The sequence below is a fragment of the Macaca fascicularis genome, chromosome 12 (genome assembly GCF_037993035.2).
Source record: "Macaca fascicularis isolate 582-1 chromosome 12, T2T-MFA8v1.1".
Lineage (NCBI taxonomy): Eukaryota > Metazoa > Chordata > Mammalia > Primates > Cercopithecidae > Macaca > Macaca fascicularis.
Genome location: NC_088386.1, coordinates 37,636,801 through 37,658,014, shown reverse-complemented (window position 1 = coordinate 37,658,014; position 21,214 = coordinate 37,636,801). Strand labels below are relative to the sequence as shown.

Sequence of the window (21,214 nt, the reverse complement as noted above, 5' to 3'; positions counted from 1 at the left end):
CTCTTGCTTCTCTAGTTCTTCTAATTGCGATGTTAGAGTGTCAATTTTAGATCTTTCCTGCTTTCTCTTGTGGGCATTTAGTGCTATAAATTTCCCTCTACACACTGCTTTAAATGTGTCCCAGAGATTCTGGTATGTTGTATCTTTGTTCTCATTGGTTTCAAAGAACATCTTTATTTCTGCCTTCATTTCGTTATGTACCCAGTAGTCATTCAGGAGCAGGTTGTTCAGTTTCCATGTAGTTGAGCGGTTTTGATTGAGTTTCTTAGTCCTGAGTTCTAGTTTGATTGCACTGTGGTCTGAGAGACAGTTTGTTATAATTTCTGTTCTTGTACATTTGCTGAGGAGTGCTTTACTTCCAATTACGTGGTCAATTTTGGAGTAAGTATGATGTGGTGCTGAGAAGAATGTATATTCTGTTGATTTGGGGTGGAGAGTTCTATAGATGTCTATTAGGTCTGCTTGCTGCAGAGCTGAGTTCAATTCCTGGATATCCTTGTTAACTTTCTGTCTTGTTGATCTGTCTAATGTTGACAGTGGAGTGTTGAAGTCTCCCATTATTATTGTATGGGAGTCTAAGTCTCTTTGTAAGTCTCTAAGGACTTGCTTTATGAGTCTGGGTGCTCCTGTATTGGGTGCATATATATTTAGGATAGTTAGCTCTTCCTGTTGAATTGATCCCTTTACCATTATGTAATGGCCTTCTTTGTCTCTTTTGATCTTTGATGGTTTAAAGTCTGTTTTATCAGAGACTAGTATTGCAACCCCTGCTTTTTTTTGTTCTCCATTTGCTTGGTAAATCTTCCTCCATCCCTTTATTTTGAGCCTATGTATGTCTCTGCGTGTGAGATGGGTCTCCTGAATACAGCAGACTGATGGGTCTTGACTCTTTATCCAGTTTGCCAGTCTGTGTCTTTTAATTGGAGCATTTAGTCCATTTACATTTAAGGTTAAGATTGTTATGTGTGAACTTGATCCTGCCATTATGATATTAACTGGTTATTCTGCTCGTTAGTTGATGCAGTTTCTTCCTAGCCTCAATGGTCTTTACATTTTGGCATGTTTTTGCAATGGCTGGTACCGGTTGTTCCTTTCCATGTTTAGTGCTTCCTTCAGGGTCTCTTGTAAGGCAGGCCTAGTGGTGACAAAATCTCTAAGCATTTGCTTATCTGTAAAGGATTTTATTTCTCCTCCACTTATGAAACTTAGTTTGGCTGGATATGAAATTCTGGGTTTAAAATTCTTTTCTTTAAGAATGTTGAATATTGGCCCCCACTCTCTTCTGGCTTGTAGAGTTTCTGCTGAGAGATCTGCTGTTAGTCTGATGGGCTTCCCTTTGTGGGTAACCCGACCTTTCTCTCTGGCTGCCCTTAAGATTTTTTCCTTCATTTCAACTTTGGTGAATCTGGCAATTATGTGTCTTGGAGTTGCTCTTCTCGAGGAGTATCTTTGTGGCATTCTCTGTATTTCCTGGATTTGAATGTTGGCCTGCCCTACTAGGTTGGGGAAGTTCTCCTGGATGATATCCTGAAGAGTGTTTTCCAACTTGGTTCCATTTTCCCCCTCACTTTCAGGCACCCCAATCAGACGTAGATTTGGTCTTTTTACATAATCCCATACTTCTTGCAGGCTTTGTTCATTTCTTTTTCTTCTTTTTTCTTTTGGTTTCTCTTCTCGCTTCATTTCATTCATTTGATCCTCAATCGCTGATACTCTTTCTTCCAGTTGATTGAGTCGGTTACTGAAGCTTGTGCATTTGTCACGTATTTCTCGTGTCATGGTTTTCATCTCTTTCATTTCGTTTAGGACCTTCTCTGCATTAATTACTCTAGCCATCAATTCTTCCACTTTTTTTTCAAGATTTTTAGTTTCTTTGCGCTGGGTACGTAATTCCTCCTTTAGCTCTGAGAAATTTGATGGACTGAAGCCTTCTTCTCTCATCTCGTCAAAGTCATTCTCTGTCCAGCTTTGATCCGTTGCTGGCGATGAGCTGCGCTCCTTTGCCAGGGGAGATGCGCTCTTATTTTTTGAATTTCCAGCTTTTCTGCCCTGCTTTTTCCCCATCTTTGTGGTTTTATTTGCCTCTGGTCTTTGATGATGGTGATGTACTGATGGGGTTTTGGTGTAGGTGTCCTTCCTGTTTGATAGTTTTCCTTCTAACAGTCAGGACCCTCAGCTGTAGGTCTGTTGGAGATTGCTTGAGGTCCACTCCAGACCCTGTTTGCCTGGGTATCAGCAGCAGAGGCTGCAGAAGATAGAATATTTCTGAACAGCGAGTGTACCTGTCTGATTCTTGCTTTGGAAGCTTCCTCTCAGGGGTGTACTCCTCCCTGTGAGGTGTGGGGTGTCAGACTGCCCCTAGTGGGGGATGTCTCCCAGTTAGGCTACTCAGGGGTCAGGGACCCACTTGAGCAGGGAGTCTGTCCCTTCTCAGATCTCAACCTCCGTGTTGGGAGATCCACTGCTCTCTTCAAAGCTGTCAGACAGAGTCGTTTGCGTCTGCAGAGGTGTCTGCTGCGTTTGTTTAATTTACTGTGCCCTGTCCCCAGAGGTGGAGTCTACAGAGACAGGCAGGTTTCCTTGAGCTGCTGTGAGCTCCACCCAGTTCGAGCTTCCCAGCAGCTTTGTTTACCTACTTAAGCCTCAGCAATGGCGGGCGCCCCTCCCCCAGCCTCGCTGCTGCCTTGCCGGTAGATCACAGACTGCTGCGCTAGCAATGAGGGAGGCTCCGTGGGTGTGGGACCCTCCTGGCCAGGTGTGGGATATGATCTCCTGGTGTGCCTGTTTGCTTAAAGCGCAGTATTGGTGTGGGAGTTACCTGATTTTCCAGGTGTTGTGTATCTCAGTTCCCCTGGCTAGGAAAAGGGACTCCCTTCCCCCTTGCGCTTCCCAGATGAGGCAATGCCTTGCCCTGCTTCAGCTCTCGCTGGTCGGGCTGCAGCAGCTGACCAGCACCGATCGTCCGGCACTCCCCAGTGAGATGAACCCAGTACCTCAGTTGAAAATGCAGAAATCACCGGTCTTCTGTGTCGCTCGCGCTGGGAGTTGGAGACTGGAGCTGCTCCTTTTTGGCCATCTTGCTCCGCCCCCTCTAATTTTTGTATTTTTAGTAGAGACAGGGTTTCACCATGTTGGCCAGGCTGGTCTTGAACTCCTGGCCTCAAGCGATCTGTCTGCTTCGGCCTCTCAAAGTGCTGGATTACAGGTATGAGCCACTGTGCCTGGTTTTGTCTACCACTTTCAATTCCAGGCTACAGTACAAATATGAAAAGGCTCATAAAACCCAATAAATCTAAGATAGCACACCCTGCCGTCAAACTGCCAGGGACAGGTAAGTATATGTATTCTTTCATTCTATTTCAACGTTATTCATATATGTCAACTGGAAATTTAAGAAATCTTGAGCGTTTAAAGATTTTGTTTCCAACCATATCAACAACTGCCTATACTCACATAAAAGGATATTTCATTTTCATTTTCTAATACTTATAGCTAGTTGATTGTTCTTCTTATATATTAAGAGGAATGCCTATATATAATAGACATACTTTTTTGAATGCATGTTTTAAAATTAAGTAATTGATACTATGAATGTTGACAGAATAGAATAGCAGGCAATGAGAACTTTTAGCAAAAACAGAGAAACAACTAAGTGTTAAAATGACAGTTCTCTTTGGCTTTTCAGATAGGCATATATGAGGAAAGAAAATATTCATATTTATATTTCACAGATGCACATTTGTATCATTGTATTTTTATTTTAAATAAAATTCAACGCAGTAAGAAAAGCTAACCTAGCTACATGAACAAAAATATAACAAGTATCCTATAGGGGGCACTCAAGTACTATGAACCACAGCATCTACTTTCTCTAGTTATATTTTGTTTGTATGAAAAGGTGTAGACCCTTGGGCACATTTTCGTATTACCTTTTATATAAAGAACAAAAGTGAGTAAAATAAATGAAAATACTCTTTGTCACACTTCTACTATTCCCCAGTGAAAGATAAAGGTATATTAAGAGGTGTGATTAAACGGCATTTGGAGAATTATTATTCTAAAAGCATAAAGGCACGATAGTGTAGACAGCTGAGGTGTTGAGCATTTTCAAAATTCTAAACAAGGTTTCTTCTGCATTGCAGTTCAATGCCAAGGTAATTATCATTCTCTTCTGAAGACTGTTTTGTCTGGAACAGTAAAAGGCAAAGTCATGTACCTAATTTTTATTTAGGTTTTAAAGAAGAATAATATGAGAATATTTAAATTACTTTTAAGAAATATAGCAAGGAGGACTTAGTCAATCACTTGCACAGAGAATTTTTAACAAATGGTGGGGTCCTTTTTTAAGGTTTGGGGGGGTAGATGAAGGTGAGGACAAAGTTAAAATTCCCTTCGGCAGACTGTTTACCAGATGTTGTTTCAACTGATCTATGTTTAGATAGCTAAGAGTCCATTTTAACCAAACCCTAAATGAAAACTTGTCATAACACCTAAACGAAATCAAAACGTGATTTATTTAAAGTGGTGGTGGGGGAAAAGTTTCATTTAAGCTTTGAAATCGTAGTTAAAAGAAGTTGCTTTTTAATTTTAATATGGTCATATTATAGCAGCTTAAAAATGAACCTCTAAACTCCCTCAGGATAGTCATAGGAATCCCATTAAGCATTTTAAACACCAATCTCCCACCAAATTTCCCTTTGAAGCACTTCACAGTGCTCCACACTCAGAGCACGTGTGTTTTATTTCTGTTATTTTCACACAAGAGAACTTAATTTGTGCTTTTAGTTTTAAAACAGGACGTACAAGTACTAACTCCCTTCATTAGCTTGTTCACCACTATCACAGTTGTGAATAACAAAATCACTTCCAGAGTCATTTGTCAAATGGATACTTGGGACATTTGCATGAAGGTATAATCGAATCCTACAGCCTGTTTATAATATAAAGTAAGATGTTAACCTGCTTTCCATTTTGATTAAAGATATGTAAATATTTGCTTACATAAAATTGGATTATATGTCAACGACTCCTAGCAATGATTTGAGAAGAATCGCAGGTTACTATGGATGTACTTTAAAAACATCAAATTTTAAATAAAAGGAGGTAACTTGTAACTCAGACTTCTTGAATTTAGTAGTTATTATGGCCAAAAAGATAAGATTTTCCAGAATAATCTTGATTAGAAATAGTCTTCCTGTTGCTCCATAATTCTATTTATTAGGCCATGTGTTCAATTTTGGCTTGGAAACTGTGACTATCATGAATAAAATGTGTGGAAGGGGAAGTAGAGGGCAGAAGAAACTGGCCTGAGAGCTACAAAGAGAGCCAGGCAGTTGTCACCATGACATCTCTGAGGCTATAAGTTGCTTTCACTCGCAAACTACAGCTGGAAGCATCATTGGTTTTAGCAACTCCCCAGCCAAATTCAGGCCTGGTGACTAGATGTCTTCATATATATATATTATATTATGTGTATTAATTATAATTATATATATATTATTTTATGTGGTCAACAGAATATGTTACTTTTTCTGAGCTATTTTCCCAGTGGCTATATGTATCTTTGTGAAAATGTCCAAGTTGATTAAACTCCTTGGTTTTATATAATTAATATCAACAATCCTTTGACCAATTTTACGTGTTATCCAAATATCAGTCCATTTGTGATTATGTATTTATATATACATATACTTTTTAATTTTCCAATTCATTTTAGAGTGTTTTCAGGCAAAGCTCACTAAAGAGCATAGAAACTATTTCCTGTCATTTCTTTCACCAATAAAAAAAAAGAAAAAATTAGGTTAGAATAAATTAGGATTAATATACATCTAAAAGTACAAAATTGACATTTCTTTTAGAAGTAAATGCATTTTATCACAAGCAAAAAAATATAAACTCTAAATAATAATCATATATATTCTTGGTCATTCCGTGTTCAAGGTATTCATCCTCTTCTACCTCTTCTGTTGTATACCTGGGAATAACTTTATCTTGACACTCAATTTTGCAGTTTTTGTTTTAGAGTAGGGTTTGAACAATATGAATGATACCTTTGGTAAAGTCTGTTTACATTGCAGAATATAGCAATAAAAAGTCATAAAAGCATTTAATAATCTTTCAACCATAATTTAACTTTGCTACGATTCATCCATAAAATCACATATTTTTATAAATCTTGGTAAATATATTTAAGTCCAAATGTCACCATTTTTTTTCTACAAAGAGAGACTTGACATAAAATTAAGGCATTCTGTTTAGGGCTAAAAAGCACCGTTTTGCTTTTGAATTTTTATGGTGATTCAAAAGTATAATTTTCATAATAGAAAAACACTTTTGGAGTGCAAGACACATTTTCTCAGAGAATATTTTTTTTTACTTAAATAATTAACAATGTTCTAGAGAAGTTAGTTTTGTAAGTTTTTCTTTAAAACAAACTTTAAAAAATCTAAAAGCCCTACTCTAAGTAAATGTCACTTACAACACACTTACTTATTACTTACTCTATGACAGGCACTGTGCCCAAATGGAGCTGTTGACAGTCTCCCAAAAGCAATTCCCAGTGTGAATTAAGCAAGGTGCTCTTTGAAGAAAGGTATGTTTTTCTCATCTTTCTTTCCTTTTTAAAATTTCTTTGCTTCTCTTTACTGTTTTGTTCTGTAATTTATTATATGAGGGCCATTTCTGATAAAAGAATAGAAAAAAAATTACTCTTCTAAAAAAAAAAAAAAGTGACACAATCTCTACTTCTAAAGTAAAAAAAAAAAAAAAAAGTAAAGAAAAAACCTTGGCCTGAGATGATATACCTACTAAGTACTTTTTTACATTTTAACAGCCATTCATTTTATTACAGTATATATTATGTGTAATTAATAGGGTTCTGGTATTTCATCTTCTCAGCTCACTGTCCATGGCTCATGCCCAACCTCTATCTTTGTCATTGTAAATACCCTGATTACTTCGGATATAAAGCTGTATTCCATGGCAGAAGGACCAGGGAACAGCCGAGATAGGAGATATTAAATAAGTTCAAGGGAAAAAGGAGAAAGCCATTAATCAACAGTAAGGCAAATTGCCTTTGAGTGCCTATTATTGGAGAAAGCATTATATAGAAAGAACATTTTGGGGGGACTGAAAATTGTAAAATGCTAAAGGCTATATAAAATGTAAATATAAGAAAGAATATGAATTGGTATGAAGTTGGAAATTATTATTTAGAGGGGATAAGATGCTTGAAAACATCACAAATAGGTCTTCATTAATAGCTACAATAAAAATAAATAGATGAATGAGTTGAATGACTTTTTCAAATTCTTTTTTGTCTTGATTTTTTGTGACCCCACAACATAATAGAGTCTTTAGAATCTAATGAACATGTAAGCATGTGTTACTGTTGATATTTCTGAAAGTTCTTAACATGTATGTACTTGCTATCAAGTTCTAGATCAAAATATGTTGTAATTTAAATACATTTCATGATTTCTTATTCAGTGTTGAATTCTAATAGAAATTGGGTTCTCTCTATGACTAGAAGACACTTTCCAAGAAAGATGCAGCACTGATTTTACTGGGTGATCCCATTAGTGGCCTTTATGTATCATGCTTGTGGTTTCTGAGAGGATGGTTTCCATGCTGATCTTGGAAAGTAAGTCCTTTAGCACAGGAATGATATTATTATTTCATTTAGATTATATGCTATGTTCCTGCAAGAATTATGTTTATTATCCTTATTGCTATATGCATGGTGCTAAATACAGTGTCTGTCACATAATATATAGATATTTAGTGAATGAATAATTTCATATTCTCTGAGCTACCACTTCTGTGAAGTAAAACAAACAAACAAACAATCAGCAGCAAAAACAACAACAACACTAGAAGAATATCAACAAAGCTGACTACATAATACAGGAAGAAGTCAAGAAACTTTATCCAAGGTCTGTTTCTGATATTAACAAAATATGTGACCTTGACTAGTCACCTTTTCTTTCTTTATAATTTTTTCATTTGCAAAATATGGTAAATTGGACTAGATTATTTGAATGTTCCTCCCAGCTCCAACAATCTTAAAGTCTCTAATTATAATTAAAGATCAGCAAGATGATGACCGGAAAGAAGGTCAGAGATTAATATTCAAAGGTAGAAAAATGCCACAAGGGCATATTCAGGCAAAGTGCATCCTGACCATGGTCACTGTCAATCGACCCTCCACCTGATCCACTAAGTCTATTCTGGATCTGGAGAAGGCAATGTGGAGCTCATATTGAACACATATATGTCAGGGTCTAAAAGTACCGAAGCAACATACTTTATGATCAGCAACTGACTTAAAACCTAAGGGCTAATTTCATGTGAGTAGAGTGACAAGGATTTGGTGAATTGTTGACATTTTTGTATTACCCACACACGGATGGCAATATGACCAATTGTACCTTCTGATGACATATCCAAAGAGCAAGATAGGATTTGTATCTTCAGACCATATTATTATTATGGATGTCAATCCCTTAAAAAATGAAAAGAAAAAAAGAATTTTTAGTCTTTCAAGTCTTCTGCTGGGTTTGTCTAAATCTGTAGACTCCTTTTATTTTTACTGTCAAGTTTATCAAACAAGAGTCCGAAAAAATCCAAATAGTCAAATCAGTTTTAAAAGCTTATATTGTCTTCTGAAATTTATAATTGCTATCAGGCGTGATTTTTGCCATAATATTTATGTCTTAAAACATTTACAGATAGTAAAGAGAAGCTGAAAATATAAAAAGAGAAGACTAATGTAATTGTCTTGGAAATATTTTTACTTTCCAGATTTAATTAGATAATTGCATCACTCTTAATTTTCTTTTCAATTGTGCATACCTCCTAATAATTGTTTAATAGTAAGAATTAAAGTTACCCAAAAATCTTATTTATCTCAACCAAGTCTTTATATCCTAATTGAGACAGTATGCTGAAAAACAGAACACACTTTTGAAGAAAAGTGGTTAAAAATGTGCATTGAAATGTTGCATTCTGAGAAAGAACTTGCGTCTAAAGTTTTTTGGTTTTTTTGGTTTTTTTGTTTTGTTTTGTTTTGTTTTGTTTTGTTTTTTCTCTTAAAGGCTTTGTCCAGAGTAACTCTGTTTCAAGTTAAAGAACTGATAATGTTTCCTTACCAATCTTTCTCTCTCTCTCTCTCTACCTCCGCCCCCTGTCTCTCTCAATCTCTTCCCTTTCTTTTTCATCTTGTGTCTGCTGCTGCCTGGCAACTTTTCTGTCTGGAAACAGGCAGGCTAAGAAACTTAGCAGGCCTTGCAATGATAGCTGCAGAAATCCTTGGCAACCTAACTTTCAGGCCAACTCTCCTTCACACACATCTCTTCCATGAGACAGATTGTCAGCTCCAGCTTGTTTAGACACATGTCCTCTCCCTAACTTACAATGTTCAGATGTGTAGCACATAAATTGTTACTATCTACTGTAAGAAATCCAATCGCACAAAAATAATTAAGTTAACAGAAATGAAATCTGATATTTGATCACATGTATGGAAACCGTGGCTCTAACTGGGAAGTGTAAGATTACCACTGACTGATAATTAGCATTCGTGTGTTGTTTTAAAACAAAAAGGAAGAATGATTGGTTCTACTTTGTTTAATTTATCTTAATGAGAGATTTCATAATATTTTATAGTTTGATGAATTAATTTATTTAACTTGTCAGTGTTAATAACTCTGATTAGAATGAAGAAATTATAATGGGCCCTAGTAACAAACAAAATTCGAACGCTCTCACAAGCTTTTCTCTCTTCAGTAATAGTGCACTTTATTAATTTATTTTTTCATTGAAGCATATATTATGGGGAAACAAAAGTATTTCATAGAAAATTATACTTAAGCTTTTCATTTCATATTTATAATCCATTAAAATTTGATGGTCATTTAAAACCTAGGAGCAAATTATTTAATTTTAAATCTCAAATTTGGTCAACACTTTTATCAGCCTCACTGGTGCTCACAGACAACAATCTTCTTTTATAAACTGGTCATTTTCAAAGACTATCTGGAAGAAGAACTACTTTATACAAGAGATTTGATGTGGGACAGACAATTTTATCCCATTTCATTTTGACACTGGCTTTATTTCAGTTTTGGAGCAAATATATATCTACTGCTTAATATTTAATCTGTTTATTACATATTATGGCTTCATGGTATGAATCAGCGTCCTTAGTATAAATTTTAGTCTTAAAAATTCTTAACAAGTATTTAAATTCATGTATTGTGTCCACCTAAGCACTGGTGCATACCTAAGCACCTATATTTCCATCAAAACTTTTGAGAGAGGTTTTATACCATTTAGATCTTTATTAATCATGGTCGTAAAGCTTCAATTTTTTTCTTTTTATTTTATTTTATTTTTGAGATGGAGTCTCACTTTGTTGCCTAAGCTGGAGTGCAGTGGTGCGATCTCCACTCACTGCAACCTGCGCCTCCCAGGTTTAAGCAATTCTCCTGCCTCAGCCTCCTGAGTAGCTGATACTACAGGTGCATGTCACCATGCCCGGCTAATTTTTTTTTTTTTTGTATTTTTAGTAGAGACGGGGCTTCACCATATTAGCCAAGATGATCTCAATCTCCTGACCTCGTGATCCACCCACCTCATCTTCCCAAAGTGCTGGGATTATAAGAGTAAGCCACTGTGTCCTGCCTAAAGCTGCAAATTTTGTTTTATAGATAATACTTTATTGAGATTCATTCACAGTGGAGATTAAGCTTAACATGTTACCTTTTATTGATGTTCCAGTCTATGCTTTAGTAACTAGTTTTCCATATTTACTATCACTATTTTATAGTAACTATTTTGATCCTATGTCATTCGTGATTACTGACTTAATTGGTGATTACTTAAGAATTCTATTTTGCTTTATTATTCTGGTCACAATGTGCAGACAATGCATTTTTAATTTTTTTTCCACTCAACGAAGTAAAGAAGCCAACCAGATGATCTAAAAAGATCATATGATTTTTACTCTGGCTAATTCATTTAACAGGCTATTAGGAGGCTCTACGTATTTGGAATATAGTATATTTAGAATACAAAATCTCCTGAGTATTTACTATTCTGATGATCTTTCCTAGCTTTTCCCTTTTCCAAGCTGACCATGGAATCTAGGGCTGCTGCAAGTACTGCAGAAGTGAATGAGTCAGTGATTTTAATCATAGCATTGGGGCACTTTAGCGTGTGGTGAGAGTCTTTGGTGGGTCATACCGTTCCAGGCTGCTTTTCTTTACCTTGTAGCTTTTGAAGTGGAGGGCGATTGGTGGTAATCTTTCAGAAGAGGAAGAATCTGGATGTCCTTAGTATGGTTTGTGAGCACTCCTCATTTTCTTTCCAAGAGTTAAGTGGATACAGATCTCCTGATAGCTGACCTTCTAGTTGACCGAATGGGATCATGTAAGAAAGACACCTGCTACGTCGTCCCAATGAATAAGTTTGTCATACAACACAGAGGTCTGTGGACCCTTGAGAAAGAAACGTTTATTACTTGGCACATCATTCAAATCTCTCTGTCACACGTGCGCGCGGACACACACACACACACACACACACTCGCCACTCATTTCAAAGTTTGTGAATTTTCGGTATGAAGTAAAATATGTCAAAAATCTTTTTATTCTATATTGTACACTTTGTTAAAATATCTAGGAGAAATTAGACATGTAACAACTTTAGAAGAAAAGAAGCATACACCTTTGAATGTAGAGTCATATTTTAAACACTAAATGGTTGTATTTTCAAGGGAAAGTAAACTTTGTAATTTAAAATATGGAAAAAGTGACATAAGATGCATTTGTAATCACAGAGGAAGAATAAAAAGGTGAAATGCACAGATTATTGACAATGTTCTGCAGAGTCACCTCTGTGTTCTTTGATCCGGTCTAGTTTTAATGGCTTCAAAGGAGCCTCTAAAGATGTTTCTGGTTAATTTTACTCTCACAAATAGGTAGATCGTAATGCTGGCATTCACCTGTATAGCTCAAACAGCAAAGTAAATGAAGTTTTTAAAGTATCTTACTTCACTTTTCAATCATTCTCTTCCTTGGTTCTGTTCCCTTTTCATAGTTTTCCTCTCCACTCATCTCCAGTTTCAAAATATTAAATACAAAACCTTTTCAATTATTGTTCTTAGACTAGAATTCCTGATGTTACAAGGAAGAAAGTAAGCCTTCAACTATTAAGATTTCTGAATTTTAATTCCGTAGCCACTTTAGAATGGCAAACTCAAATTTTAGGGACTGGGATGATCATGTTGAAAACTTAAGTGGTCATAAAAACAACTTTACTAATATTATTATTCCAACGATTCACGTTGATGCCTCCGATGGCTCGGGAAAGTTCTTACACCACCACTGTAGTATATGAAAAAGGAAAACAAAACAAAACACAAAACAAAAACCACAACAAAACCCTCAAAGCCTGTTTAAAATGGCTCGAAGTACCTTTTTAAAGACAGAACCCCAGAGAAAAACGCTACCAATTCCTTGCTTTATTGTTCCCTGCCTGGGGTCCTCAATAGCCTTTTCCATTAACCTTCCCTTTTTACGCAATGGTTAATGACTTTTGGGGTTGTTTTGCTTTTTGTTTCTGCTGAGTCACTAAATTTTGCCTCTTTGTCCCCAGGTGCTGCTCAGCATAAAAGTTAAAAGTGCAATTCAGGAAGCACTGGGATTCTGTGTAGACCCGAGGAAACCATTTCCCTAAGAGAAGCTCTGTTCCTTGGCTTATCCTTCCTTCCCGGGAAGGAAGCTTCCGAGGAACGAAGGGATCAGCCCGCTTTGCCTGCAGAAGCTTGGCTGAGGGTTCCCAGCCGGCTGTGAACTGCGGAGCATTGTAGGCGCCTGGCTGGCTCAGCCCAATGCAGAAGTCTCTCCCTTCTCCAAAAACCCAAATCCCTACAGAACCAGCTTCTAGTTACTTTCCCTTCAAGGGGATTAAAATAATTGTGATTTGTGGCGCTCTGCGTTCGCGGTGGTATTTTCTGTTGTGTTAAATGCCTCTTACTAAGTAATAGATGTGATTTATGTGGACGACGACGGGGTGTGTGGTGGATTCGGTGATTAATCAGTGAATTCCCATCCGCTGGCATCTCTCACTGCCCCTCTTGCGTGATGTAAGATCAGACGTACCCTGCATTGAAAAGTCAAGACACACGGGCGGCTCGCTCGCGCTCACACACGCTCTCGCTCCTCTCTCCCGCACGCGCGCATCCCTCCACCTTCCACATCCTGCTCCAGGCAGGAGAAGGCGGACTGGTTGGACTCATTGAGCTGAAGAATTTCCAGTGACATTTGTAAATGACGCCGCTCGATTCCGGGCTCCAAGCCGCCGCCGCCGCCGCCGCCTCCGGGCCGAAGGTGCCGCCGAGCAGTCTCCAGCGCAGACTTCCTTACCGGGCGACCACAATGTCCGAGTTTCTCCTCGCCTTACTCACTCTCTCGGGATTATTGCCGATCGCCAGGGTGCTGACCGTGAGAGCCGACCGAGGTAAGGAGAACACCTTCCCCCTCCCCTCCCCTGGCTTCCTTGGCTTTCCTGCTGGGCGATGCTTGCAGATAAGTGAGTGTGAAACTTAAGTCCTTGCAGCCCCGCTCCCCGGGACCGGGTGGCCACAGTGTGCTGGCCCTGTGGGGGGTGAGAGGTGCGGTGAGGGGTTTCTGAACCAAGTGCCAGAGTCCTTCGCACCCCCACAGCTTTTGCCTTTGGCCGCTTCCCGGTCTCGATTTTGTCCCCTCCGGGAGTGTTTGGACTTGACTGTGCGCTTCTGCCCGCGCATCCTAAGCGCTGCAGATGTTTGGATGAGAATTCGCATTTCCGAGAGAGACTTCCCTCCGCGATGGCGCTCAACTGCGAGCTTTTGAGAGCTCCAGGTTCTCCGCGTTAAGCGTGTCCGCCCTCAACTTAGCTCCCAGGTTAACTTCCTTATCTGCTGCATTAGGGGTCTGTGGAGCAGCGAAAGTGCCGATTCAAGTGCCTTTCCTTTCTATAGCCTCTTCCTGGGGGCAGACTGGGAACAGAGTCCTGTCATCAGTGAAGAGGCTTTTAGGGCGCTTCCGGGCGCACGCACCTGCTTGAACTTGACTTTTCGATTCTGAGGGTCTGTGACACAGCCCAGGTGCCCTGAGCGGCTAACCCACCACTGGAGTGCCTCGCTCCAGCCTGGCGCTTTTCTTTTCCTTTTTCTCCAAGTAGCTGGTGAATGATAGAAGTTTAGAAGGGAATGAATATGGGGAGCAAAGGAAAGAGGAGGTAGGAATTAGAATAAGCCGGGATTCTATAAACTTTTCATCTAGAAAATCAAGAATCCCTGTGCGAGTTTAATAATCTTTGACACCAGATGCACTAGTGAAAAAGGGAGGAAAATACTAGATGAATATTTGGGGCACTGGTCCTGGCCTTGGAATGGTTAACTGGTTAAAGTAAAATCAGAAGTATCATAGATCCTTTTTTTAAATCAGAAAATGAGCTTATATTGACTGGTATAGTTCAGCTATTTGGTTTAAGAGAGAGAGAGAGAGAGAGAGAGAGAGAGAGAGAGAGAGAGAAAAGAAACCCAGATCCCAATGCCAAACAAATAGGCACTGGGAGATTTAGCGATTGCATTTATATGAAACAGATTATGAATCGACAAAAAATATTGCTTCATTATAGGAAAGAAGAGGGAAATGAACTGTAGTGTTTCTATTCAACCTGCTGTTGGCAACCAGATTCTAGTCTTTATAACATACCCACACGTGTCATTTCCTCTACCAGTGGTGGGACTAATCTGAGTGCCTTTAGGAAATCTGACATTTACTGGTGATAATCTCTTAAACATATCACTGCCACCTAACCATAACTTCTTTACTTGCTCAACTTGCCTTGAAGTTGGTGTGGAATAGTTGGAAACTATACTGATGAAATGGTAGCACATAGCTCTCCTTGAAATGATGATGTCTTTGATCTGGAACAATCAGCTCTCAACCTTTCTTAGGAAAAATGTTTGAAGTTGGACCAGAGCAGATGAACAGAGTGGAGCTTTTCAGCCTAGTGTGCTAGCAAAATATAATGGTACTGGCAGACTACTGTTATTGGGCTCTTCCTGGTTGAATCTCCAATCTCCAGAAATTTGACTTCATCTAGAGCTGAGTTCTCAATGCTTCTGTATATGTTTTTGGGAACAGAACTATTGCTACCATGATTGGAATAAATATCTGAAGAGAATTTCATATATAACATAAAAAATACAGACTCCCCAACTTTCTTCTGAGATAGAATATTAAATAACTAAGAGGATTATATGTGGGTGCCAATTTAGTTTCATGAGGGAGAGGAATATCTAAGATAAAAGCAGAGCACATGGTAAATGATTGCTGGTTTTTTCCTAAAAAAAATGATATAGTGTCATGTTGTATCACCACATCGACATGAAGTACTATATCAGATAGCACAAGTAAAAATAATTGTAGACCAGCACTTTACCATGATTATATATTTAACACACTTTCAAAACTGTTAGAAAAGAGCTAAAATTCTCACAGTTATCAAAAGTGAAAAGGATGGGCCCCATTTGGAAAAAGGAATTTTAAAAAAGAGAGAAATCTTGTTAAGAAAGTTAGGAAAGAAAGTGTTACTGCATTATGACAAGCTTCCCTCACTAATATGCTGAAACAGAAGATATGGGAATATAAACTCAAGAAAGAGGTTAATGAGATGTAACTTTCTGCCCAGGCTTATGTCAATCGTCCTTGAATAATAGAACAGGCATGTGAATTACACAGGCACATTTTGTAGTGCAAGAGCTAACTGCTTGACAAAAAATGAGAATTCGCTTTTAGGTTCTGCATGTACTTATTGGGTAATAGGTAGCTTCTCAAACTGTATGAACTATATCAGAAATGTTTGTGTTATCTTCTAGCCGTGTTGTTCCCTTTATACCTTCATGAGTTCAAACATTGTATTAAATAGAAAAAGACTTGAAACCAACTCATATGTTTATGTTCAAACCATATACATGCACTTGTCTTTTAATTCCTTATTGTTTATTTTCTTAGTTTATATTGATTTCATACGGCGTTAAACTAACGTACATGTAAGTTTTTATTACATTCTGTCACATCTTAAAAAGGAAACATCTTTGTAACTCTTAACAGCCAAAATTGGAAGATAAATCAGATTCACTTAGAATCAACTAATTTGTCATATAACAATGTCATATCATATCAAAGTATTGCCTGATAAGGATTAAAACTTGAAAGAAAGTATATCTTAAAGTGTCAAATTTTCTGAAAAGAAAAGGGATTGAGAGGCCTAATGCTAGTCTCTGTTAAATTCTCAAGTATGATACAATGTGCAGACATATTTCCAAATAATTAAAGTTCATGCTGTTATAGTCATTTTAATGTATCTATGTAGAAAACCATCTAATAATGGCAATTAAATGTGTATCAAAATTTTAATCTCCTCTCAAAGAAGAATGAACTGTGTTTTATGTCTCTTTATATGCCACAAATAACATTAAAGTTTTGTTTTGAAGAGGTTGCTAATCTTTGAATTTGTTCTCTTTCTCTCTCTCTTCTCAAGCTCAAATTTAAACTGAGTAAGAGAGAAAAGAGACAATGGAAAACGTAAAGAAAAAATTAAATGCGCTAAAACAATAAGAAAAAAATGTGAATTGTAGAAAACAGAATTCGGGAGGAAAAAGGAGTTAAGAGAAAGCTGAAGATAAATTTAGAAAAAGGATGGATGGATGGATGGATGGATGGATGGATGGATGGATGGATGGATGGATTCTGCCATACATCAGAATCTGAAACAGTATTTCTTGAGGAGATTAAAGTATCTTTAGATAAAATAATTTCTTAAAATGTTTTTTCTCATGTTATTATAAGTATTATATGAAAATATTTACAGTAAAAAATAATTTAATTGCCACCAGTGTGAGTCTGATTATAATTAGACCTCTAAGAATGGAGAGAGATATGAGAATATTGCAGAAAAATTAAATGTTAACTGTGCTAGAATTACAAATATGGAAGTGATTTTTTTAAAATGTAATTGAAAGTAAAGGAAATTTTCTTAGAAAGGGTGGTAAATGAGTGATATGGTTAATGTATTCTTAGGACTTAGATGACACTTTCTAAATGCTACTTGTCATTCAAGGTGGAGGCATGCAGAGGTATTTAGTTTGCAAATCTATTGGATCCAGGACATTTGTTTCTTGCCAGTTACCTTGTCAATTTCTTTTCTCAGCCTAGGGGATACCATAAAAATAAACTCCATTCAAAGTCACCTGAACTGAACAGGACTTGGTCTTCTACAAGGATTATAATATTGAGGGAACTTTATATCTTCCCCCATTGCTATATATTAATATGATCCAGTTTTTTATGTTTCTGCCATTAATTTTTGTATCTTAATATGAAATGTGCAACTCTCCCTCCCTTTCCTTCAGCATTTTCCTGATTATAGGAATTCTGTGTAGTAAAAAGTACCAATCAAACATACTGATAGATTTCTCTATCTTCCCTGGCTGTCTGTCAAAACAATTCTTGTACAAAGGAAACACTTGTCTTCATTCTAGATAGATGAATTCAAAGAAAGTAGAATTAATCCTAAAAGTTAAACATGCCTGTGCTAACATGATATCATTCGTCAAACTAAGTTAGTAGTAAGTGGAACTCACTTATACAATTGCCCCAACCCCATTTCTCTCTCTCTCTCTCTCTGTATGTATATCTTCTTTAAAATGGCTTTCCTTGGCACAAACACATATTAAAAATGCCACTTTGGCCTGAAAATTGGAGATGGTTTTTATAAACGTAACTTTTGCTTTTCAAAACTTCAGATAAACATGTCTATTTATCTAGGGGAAAAAAAGTGAAATGAAGAAAATTTTGAGTTATTTTTGACTCATAATATGTAATATTATAATACATTTCCATATAACAAGTATTTCATTTTAACAGAATCTGACTGTGTGGAAGAAACACGTGTCAAAATTATTTGCTTTTGAAATGCCTATAATTATGGTATACCCAATGCTTATAATTTGAAGCAATATATTTAGTAGTGGAATGCTAAATAAAATAAAGCCAAAGATTGAGTTATATTATGAATTAATCAGAATATATGCTCAGCCAAATTCCTATGAGAAAATACTTATGTCTACTTTATATAGTTTTAAACATTTTCTTAAATTTCTTCAAGAAATTTGACTTCTCCTATATAATCCAAAAATAATGACCAAAAGCTATCTTGATGCATAGAAAGGTCAAATAAGGTTTTTCTTTTGGTTTCGGCAGAGGAGGGGAGAGGTAGGAAAAATTAGTTAACCAAACAGAAAAATATCAAGGGATGCTTTTTATTTTCTTCTGTGGAATTGCTATACATTTTCACATGGATAGCTATTCCCAAATTTAACCCGTATCACAAACCATTGTCTAGAGACATAGAAATGAAGTTGCAACATAGCAATCACAAATCGTATAGTCTATAGTCCTTGGAAACATTCTCCAGTTATTTTATTTTGGAAGGAGATTTTTAAAACTTATTAGCTTTTTGGGATAAAATTTTATTTAAACGGTAAATAATACAAAAAAAAGAAAATATCTTTAAAAAATAATTTGAGTTTTTAAAAGTTGGTTTTTGGACTAATTTGCATATGTGAATTCCACTGGTACAGAATGAGTGTCTTTACCTCACTCACTCAATTTTGAAAAGTATTATACTTGCAATAGTATTGAATCTCTGTTCTGGCTCTTCAGTGCTCTCTCATTTGAATAACATGTCAATCTCACCAAGTACATCTGCACCCTCTATTTTAGAGAAAGGAGAATGAAGCATTCAGGAGATTCTGCCATACAACCCAACAAGTAAGCTTAGACCTTCAAAATGTATGTGCTATTTATTTTCTACTAGTTTGTCTTCTACAAGCTGCCCTCACAATTTTAAATCTATATTTTCTTCTTCATAAATGATCAGATGGCCTCCCTTTTTCCCTTGGCATAAGTACAAGGCCAAGTTAGAAAATATGTATTATGTATTGCTCTGTTCTAAATTGAGTGATATCAAAATGTAGAGTCAGTCTCATTCTTTCCATCACTCTCTCTCTCTCGATCCTTTTGATTTAGGCTATCTCTATACAAACCGACATATTTTGACTGAGCCCCCTGACTAAACTAATTGATGAAACTGACTAGTAACTAAATGGAAATCAAAACTATGAAATAATAGCCATACATCCTGTAAAAAAGTAAGACTGGTCTTGCAGGAAAAGCCTAAAGTGAGATTCTATGAAGAAACAATAACAACAACATATTTCCCTGAAAGAATTATGCAACATATTTCTAGTTTGCAGGGCAAATCATATGTGCTTTTGCTGTTGTGTCTCTCATACTAGGCAAATTAAATATGTTTGCTAGTAACTACATATATATATAATGGGGTATTATACAAGTTTAAAACACTATTAGAAAATAAATAAGTATTCTGAATTCATTTGTACTCTAAGAGAATTTACTATATTGAAAGTGGAAATTTATTATTTTTCTGTTTTCCTTTACTTTTTAACTAAATTTGTATTTCTCAATTTTGTAAAACATTAAAAAAAAACTTAAATATATTACAAAATGTGGTTTCGAAGACTTTCTCTCAATAAAGGATATATATAGTGGAAATCATTCATAAATTGGACAACAGGATTAAATGCTCTTTTAAATATGACTATAGTAATTTTCTTATGCAGTCACATTAACTTAGTTTGAGTCTGCAATTAGGTACTCAATTACGATTTTTAAAAATGCAATGGCAAGAATAAATAAATGAGTATGCCCATTTGTTGATCTTATTCCCTATTAGTTTGAATTTGTAAGTATCATTAGTGGAAAAGAGCAATGCTCATTTTGGAAATAATCATGTTTCAACATGATTGGGGTCTACTCGAGGGGGAGGGTGGAAGGAGGAAGAGGAGCAGAAAGGATAACTATTGTGCCCTAGGCTTAACACCTGGGTGATAAGATAATATAATCAACAAACCCTTGTTACACATGTTTACCTATGTAACAAACCTTCACATGTACCCCCAAATCTAAAATAAAAATTAAAAAAAATGTTTTCTATTGTTCAATAACTCTACTCATATTTGTTTAATAATGATATATCGTCAACATTTGGGATTTTTTCTTAAATATTTCAGAATAGTTGTAAATATGTAACCCTTTTCAAAGGTGTCTTTACCTTTAGAAAAGAAAGAAAAATAATTTTGATTAATACATTTGTACTATAGATTCATTTGTTTAATCTTATTTTTCCCAAATATAAGCTTGTATATAAAAGTCTCTCAGATATAAACTTGTGTATTTAAAAGTTTCCATTTAAACATGAATAATAGTATAACTATATCCTTGATGGAAGTTGAGAAAGTACCTTTTCATATACAATTTCTTCCAACTTTGTTAAGAGAGAAAAAAAAAAAAAAAAAAAACTTCTTGAAGAAGATAGATCATGTTGCCTTGCTAAGATACCGACATTACATTTCATCTCACAATGCATTCTTATTAACAGTCAGATATCTCTTCCGGAATTGCATACACCTCATTGTCGTGACCGGCTCAGCCTTCAGACCAAAGACAGGTATTGTTGAAACATGACCTCATTTTAGTCAAAAGAATATGTTTCTTCTTTAGGTAAGATCAAGGTACCACCTATCGTCTCTTGTTTTATTCTTGCAATCAATAGGACGTCCCTTCCTAACTTTTCCACATTGCATTGACATCCTTCAAGACTTCCAAGACAGCTTAACTTTAGAAATACGAATATATAATTCCTTAAGAATTTTTCTACCGCTGAGTTTTTCTTTAATGACAATTTGTCATCTTAGCCCTTTCTTCTTAAAATGAGAAAAGAAAACTAAAAATGAGTTTTGTGGAGAAATGAAACTTGGTTGTGGTTGCTTTGTGTGTTCCTAGCATATCTTAAGATATTTGTGAGAAAGAAAAGCTCTAGGTGTAATGCCGATAACAGAAATGTGCTTAGAATCATCTGTTTTCTTTCGAAACTAGGATGTGTAAAGGAATGAAGAAAAACAATGCCGAGAAAGAGAACTTTGATAGTCAGAATTTATTGAATCCTCTGTCCACTACTGATCAGATCAAGTAGCTGAGCTAATTAGAACCTAAACTTTTGCTAAAATAGATATTAT

At 36.2% G+C, this 21,214-nt stretch overlaps 1 protein-coding gene across 3 annotated transcripts in view; it reads left to right on the top strand.

The window, feature by feature from the left end:
• Positions 1 to 13,155: 13,155 nt before the first annotated feature.
• The window catches only part of LRP1B (LDL receptor related protein 1B), a 1,954,889-nt gene continuing 1,946,830 nt past the window's right edge, over positions 13,156 to 21,214 (top strand). For all 3 annotated transcript variants that reach the window (XR_012421093.1, XM_005573071.4, XM_015433154.3), the window contains exon 1: positions 13,156 to 13,521. Coding sequence is in view for 2 of the 3 variants with exons in the window: in XM_005573071.4 (XP_005573128.4) it covers positions 13,332 to 13,521 (190 nt within the window). In the remaining variant the exon portion in view is untranslated. The remainder of the gene's footprint in view (positions 13,522 to 21,214) is intronic.